The sequence below is a fragment of the Triticum dicoccoides genome, chromosome 5B, assembly GCF_002162155.2.
Source record: "Triticum dicoccoides isolate Atlit2015 ecotype Zavitan chromosome 5B, WEW_v2.0, whole genome shotgun sequence".
Lineage (NCBI taxonomy): Eukaryota > Viridiplantae > Streptophyta > Magnoliopsida > Poales > Poaceae > Triticum > Triticum dicoccoides.
This window is the reverse complement of record NC_041389.1, coordinates 696828235-696834706: the sequence shown is the minus strand read 5'-3', so window position 1 is coordinate 696834706 and position 6472 is coordinate 696828235. Positions and strand designations below refer to the sequence as shown.

General features: G+C 55.0%; 1 protein-coding gene across 1 annotated transcript; it reads right to left on the bottom strand.

The window, feature by feature from the left end:
• Positions 1-3181: 3181 nt before the first annotated feature.
• LOC119312729 (G-type lectin S-receptor-like serine/threonine-protein kinase At1g34300) lies at positions 3182-6157 on the bottom strand. The gene has a single exon (XM_037588492.1). It carries the CDS (start codon positions 5933-5935, stop codon positions 3341-3343), a length of 2595 nt encoding a protein of 864 aa, XP_037444389.1. The 5' UTR covers positions 5936-6157; the 3' UTR covers positions 3182-3340.
• Between the last annotated feature and the right edge of the window lie 315 nt (positions 6158-6472).

Sequence of the window (6472 nt, the reverse complement as noted above, 5' to 3'; positions counted from 1 at the left end):
GAGGCCACCCACCTGGGTAACAAAAACTCGTTCTCCTTTGAGCTGGCTTGGGTTGAACGAGAAGGTTTCTTTGATCTCGTAGCCAGAGAGTGGGCTAAGGGTTCAGGAGGGAAGACTGCGCTTCAGCGCTGGCAGAATAAGAGGCATTTGAGAAGTTTCCTGCGTGGGTGGGCTAAGCATCTTAGCGGGATTTATAAGGTCGAAAAGGAAAGGCTCCTTTCCCTTATTCAGTCCCTAGATGTAAAAGCAGAAACCACGGTGCTGACGGCCACAGAGCTTCATGCCAAGCTTGACGCGGAGATGAGGCTGAAAGAACTTCTTCGTGAAGAGGAATTGAAGTGGGCGTTGCGGGCCAAGGTCCGGCGAGTAGTCCAGGGGGATGCGAACACTCAATTCTTTCACATGATCGCTAATGGTAAACATAGAAAGAAGAGGATCTTTCAGCTTGAGCAAGATGAATGAACAATTTTAGGGCAGGAAAACCTAAAATTGTACATTACTGAGTATTACAAGCAGCTGTTTGGTCCTCCAAAGGATAACTGTGTGTCTCTGGATGAGTCCAGGGTTGAGGATGTTCCTCAACTCACAGTGGTGGAGAATGATATTCTAGCGGCTCCTTTTTCTGAGAAAGAGGTGTTTGAGGCCATATCGCAAATGAAAAATAACAAGGCGCCGGGCCCTGATGGATTTCCAGCGGAGTTCCATAAAAAGTGCTGGCATATTATTAAAGGGGATCTGTTGCCTTTGTTCAATGATCTCTTCTCTGGGCAGCTTCAGCTTTTTCAGCTCAATTTTGGAACGATAAATCTTCTTCCTAACAAAACAAAGGCTGTGAGAATTGAGCAATTCAGGCCCATCTGTCTTCTTAATGTAAGTTTCAAAATCTTTACCAAGGTCGGGACTAATAGGCTCGCACAGATCGCACATGCTGTGGTGCAGCCTACCCAAACTGCTTTCATGCCGGACAGGAACATCCTTGAAGGGGTTGTGGTCCTTCATGAAACGCTCCATGAGATCCACACGAAAAAGCTAGATGGGGTTGTTTTCAAAGTGGATTTCGAGAAAGTGTACGACAAAGTCAAATGGCCCTTCCTTCAACAGGCATTACGCATGAAGGGTTTTGATGAAGCTTGGCGACGCCAGGTAGAATCCTTCACGCAAAAAGGGAGTGTTGGAATTAAAGTGAATGACGATATAGGTCATTATTTCCAGATACACAAAGGCCTGAGGCAAGGTGATCAAATGTCTCCTATTTTGTTCAACATTGTGGTTGACATGTTGGCAATTCTCATAGGAAGGGCAAAGGAGGCCGGTCAGGTGGGTGGCTTGGTGCCTCATCTAGTTGATGGGGGTGTGTCCATTCTGCAGTACGCTGATGATACAATCATCTTTATGGAGCATGACTTGGCAAAAGCGAGAAATATGAAGCTGGTGTTATGCTTATTTGAACAATTGACCGGATTAAAGATTAACTTTCATAAAAGCGAGCTGTTCTGCTTTGGTAGAGCCAAGGAGGAACAAGAGGCTTATAGGCAATTGTTTGGATGTGAATTAGGGGCTTTACCTTTTACTTACCTAGGTATACCCATTCACCATCGTAAGCTAACAAACAGAGAGTGGAAATGCATCCAAGATCGGTTTGAGAAAAAAACTTAGTTGCTGGGAGGGCAAACTCATGTCTTATGGAGGCCGATTGATTCTTATCAATTTGGTGCCCACGAGTATGCCGATGTTCCTACTATCTTTCTTTGAAGTTCCAGTTGGGGTTAGGAAAAGGCTGGACTTTTACCGATCAAGATTTTTTTGTCAGAGTGATGAACTAAAGAGAAAGTACCAACTCGCCAAATGGGATATCATCTGTCGACCAAAGGACCAAGGGGGTCTGGGTATTGAGAATCTTGAGGTCAAGAACAGATGCCTTCTCAGTAAGTGGTTGTATAAGTTATCAGTTGAGACTGACGCAACGTGGGCACAGATTCTCCGTAACAAGTATCTGCAGTCCAAGACTTTGTCACGGGTGACAGTGAGACCAACTGATTCGCCGTTTTGGAAGGGGCTTATGAGAGTTAAGGCAGCCTTCTTTAATAGAACAAAGTTTATTGTCGGTAATGGCAACAATACCCGTTTTTGGGAGGATACTTGGCTTGGTGATACGCCATTGGCGCTCCAGTACCCGTCCCTGTATCGTATTGTTCAACGACGTGATGCGCTAGTTACAACGATTATGCAGTCCATTCCCCTTAATATCCAGCTTCGGAGGGTGCTTGTTGGTGATAGGTGGGAAGCATGGCTTCATTTGGTGAGTAGACTGATGGAGGTTCAGTTAGCTCATCAGCCTGATCAGTTGTGTTGGAAACTTACTAGGTCTGGAGAATTTACGGTTAAGTCGATGTAAATCGATGTCATTAACTCTAGTGTCATTCCTAGTTCCAAACATGTTTGGAAAGTAAAAGTTTCTTTGAAGATTAAAGTGTTTATGTGGTTTGTACATAAACAAGTTATTTTAACAAAGGACAACTTGGTTAAGCGCAATTGGACATGATCTACTAGGTGTAGTTTCTGTGATCGGGACGAGACCATTAAGCACCTCTTCTTTGAGTGCGCGTTGGCGAGAGTTTTGTAGCGCACTGTGCAAATTGCCTTTAACATTACTCCTCCGAATTCGGTCGGTACGTTATTTGGAACGTGGCTTGTTGGGATAGAGTCCGATACAGCTAGACACATTCGTGTAGGAGTATGTGCGTTGTTATGGGCAATTTGGAACTGCAGAAATGATTTGGTTTTTAACAGAACAACAACTATTCATTTTTTGCAGGTTTTATTCCAAGCTACAACGCTGATTTGTATGTGGTCCTTACTCACTCCGACGGAGGCCAGGGAGCGTTTGATTACTGGATCTGTCCGGTGGGAGATGGTAGCGCGGGATATCTTCAACCAGTTTGGATGACGGTCATGTAATAGGATAGACGATTAGTTTTTCTATCTTTGTTTTGCCAGCGGATGTGGCTCTGGGCATTTTTGTCTTTGGCGTTAAGGCTCTCTGTGAGCTAGCCTTTATTTTCATTTCCAGACTTTGAGACCTTGTTGAACCTATTTTATTTATAAATGTGGCCATATGCATCGTTCTGATGGAGAGGCCGGGGAGTCCCCTTTTCGAAAAAAAAAAACCTTGTCCATCATCTGTCCTCATGCTTGCACTTTTGTCTTGTGCCTCAAATTTGAATTATTTGTACAAATTACGATGAGTAGCCTTCGGTCTAGTTCTATTTTACTTACAAATTGTGGTTCATCCGGCACATACACGCATGCTTCTCAACTATGCCAGACCTCAAAGGCAATGTTACATTGTCATGTATGGCTCCGACGAGCGCAGCGGGAGCGCCGCGATCTCCCGGGTGCGGGCGGACGCCGACCGCCCCACGGACATCTCCTGCTCCACATTCGGCGACGGCACGGGCGCCGGCGGCGCCGCCACCGACGACGCGAACGTGGACGCCACGCTGCTGCTCACGCCGCTGCCCGAGCCGCCGCCCGTGGTGGCCGTGGTCACCGTCATGAAGCTGTCCGACGACTTGGGCGGCGGCGGCCGCTCCAGCTCCATGATCCCCTCCAGCATCTGCACCACCTTCCCCATCGTCGGCCGCTGCGACGGCTGCTCCTGGATGCACCAGAAGCTCACCTGCAGCGCGCGCTCCACCTGCGCCATGTCCACCTCCTCCCCGGCCAGCCGCCGGTCCACGATGGCCAGGAGGTTCCCCTTCTCGTACTCCTCGTACGCCCACACCGAGAACTTCTTCCGGCTCGTCTCCTCCGAGATGTCGAAGTTGCGGCGGCCGCTCACCGTCTCCAGCAGGACCATCCCGTAGCTGTACACGTCCGACTTGACGGTGATGGGCAGGTTGGCGAGCCACTCCGGCGCCAGGTACCCCCTGGTGCCGCGCACGCTCGTCAGCGTCCGGTGCCGGTGGTCCTTGGGGTTGATGAGCTTGGCGAGCCCGAAGTCGGACACCTTGGCGTTGTGCTGCTCGTCGAGCAGGATGTTCTCCGGCTTGATGTCGCAGTGCACGATGGTGTCCCGGCACTCCTCGTGCAGGTACGTGATGCCGCGCGCCGTGCCCACGGCCACCGCGAACCGCGTCGCCCACGACATCGCCTTGCCGCTGTCGCTGGTGTTGCTGCCGCCGGCGCCGAAGAGGAAGGAGTCCAGCGAGCCGTTCTTCATGAACTCGTAGACCAGCAGGCGGTGCCGGCCCTCGGAGCAGAAGCCGATAAGGCGGACCAGGTTGAGGTGGTGCGTGCTGCTGATGGTCGCCACCTCCATCCGGAACTGCTTCTCCCCCTGCTCGATCCCCTCCAGCTGCTTCACCGCCACCACCGTCCGGTTCGCCAGCACGCCGCGGTACACCGCGCCGAACCCGCCCGCGCCCAGCTTCTCCTTGAACCCCTTGGTTGATCTCTGCAGCTCGCGGTACGAGAACTGCACCGGCGCGCCGGACGCGTACTCCAGCAGCGCATACTGCGCCGACGCCGGCCCGTACTTCGGGCTGTTCCGGCAGAACGCCCACCACAGCGCCCACTCGGCGAGCACCAGCCCGGACACCACGCCGAGGACGACCAGGGCCACGACCCACCCGCGCAGGCCGGAGGACCCCGAGGAGGACGAGCCGCCGGTGCTGAGGGGCGGGTTGGGCTGGCCGGGGAAGCAGACCTTGACGAAGGACGTGCTGGGGAGCGACGCCGACTGGTATGCGCTGACGAAGTTGGACACCTTGAGGAAGCAGAGGCCGGAGCCGTCGGAGAGCGCGGTGGAGGCGACGCAGGAGCTGCCGGAGAGGCAGTTGAGGCGGCACGCGGTGATGCCGACGAAGAACTGCTCGGTGGTGATCTCCGGCGTGTAGGTGAGGAACTGCGTGTTGTCGAGCTGGAGCATGGTGGAGTTGCCCGGGCAGTTCTGGAGCTCTACCTTGCGCTTGCACCCGCTCCGGGGGTTGGAGGCGTCGTTGAGCTCGAAGTTCAGCGACGGGCACGCGCACACCGGCGACGTGCCGTTGTAGCCGCACACGCCCATGTTGCCGCAGTAGCCGAACACCTCGCACTGGTCCGCCACCGCGGACCACTGCTCCGTGGCCGTGCCGCTGCCGCGCCCGGCGCTGTAGGCGCGGAAGTTGCCGTCCGAGTCGAGGCGCACGAAGCGCAGCATGTCGCCGCTCTCGCCGTAGTTGCTGCTGTAGGCGACGACGACGGGGGCGTTGAGCGTGCCGTCGGTGAGGGAGACGATGCCGTTGGTCTGCATCGTGAGCGTCGGGGAGCTGAGCGTCTTGTTGGCGGTGAAGGTGGAGTTGTAGCCCTTGTTGAAGTAGGTGACGGTGGCGGAGCCGGCGGTGGCCCACTTGAGCGTGAGGTTGCCGGTAGCCCGGTCGACGGCGAAAACGTAGGGGCCCGAGGTGAGGTTCATGCCGGACGCGAAGTTCTGCGACATGACCACGGTGTCCGTCGGGTGGTCGAAGGACTGCCACAGGGCGCCCCCCGTGGAGTTCTTGAGCACGAGGTTGCCGCTCTCCTGGAGGGCGGCCGCGGAGACGCCCCGGCCGGCGGTGCCGGACGACCAGAGCACGGCGCCGGAGCCGTTGACCAGCTGCAGGTCGCCGGTGGAGGAGAGGCGGAGCGAGCCCCCCGAGTCGACGGGCGCGCCGGCGCCCGCAGACCATACGGAGATGCCGCCGGCGTAGGTGACCGCGGCGACGGAGAGCGACGGCGCGGTCGGGGACGGCGCGAAGGCGAGGGAGAAGGTGGAGTTGGGCGAGGACCACGCGGCCGAGTTGCCGCCCGGCGTGAGGGTGGAGCCCAGGGGCATGTCCTTGCCATGGGACAGGAAAGGGAGGAGCAGGAGCAAGAAGCAGCAGAGGACGGCGAGATCCCGCCGTGACGGGCGCATCTTTCTTGGACGGACGGGGGCGAGGAAGAAGGCCGCGGGTTCTTGCACCGGGAGCTGCAGCGGAGAAGCTACCGGGGGCTATGTAGCTCGGCTCCCCCTCTCATGGCGGGAATTGCGGCTGTGAATCGGGGCTTGGGAAGAGGGGGGGAAGCAGGGGAGGGGAGGGGATGAACGTGAGCGAGGGAGGAAGGGAAGAGGAAGTAGCCGGAGCAGGGGAGGAGAGCGACTGTGACGCACACTGACCGTGCTTGGTCCTTGTAGTTGATCGGTCAAATTCCCGTATGTTTGTGGACTTTGTTTTTTCAGAAATGGACTAGTAAATAACAGCTATCTAGACCAATGCTTCCTGATGGGAATTTTAGCTGAGTAAAATGCACACTTGTTTGGACCTGTATTTTAGTCCACGAACTCAAAATCAAAAGTTGCATCATAAATTCAATTAAGTGATCCACTATTATCTATCTTAGGGGCTGGCGAGTCGAGGGCATCACCGGAGTTGTGCGGCGGGGCTTAGAGGGATGGCTGGGGCGGCGGACA

Bases quoted from the DNA above. Each gene is read 5' to 3' on its own strand.
- LOC119312729 (XM_037588492.1), bottom strand. From the start codon at position 5,935: ATGCGCCCGTCACGGCGGGATCTCGCCGTCCTCTGCTGCTTCTTGCTC.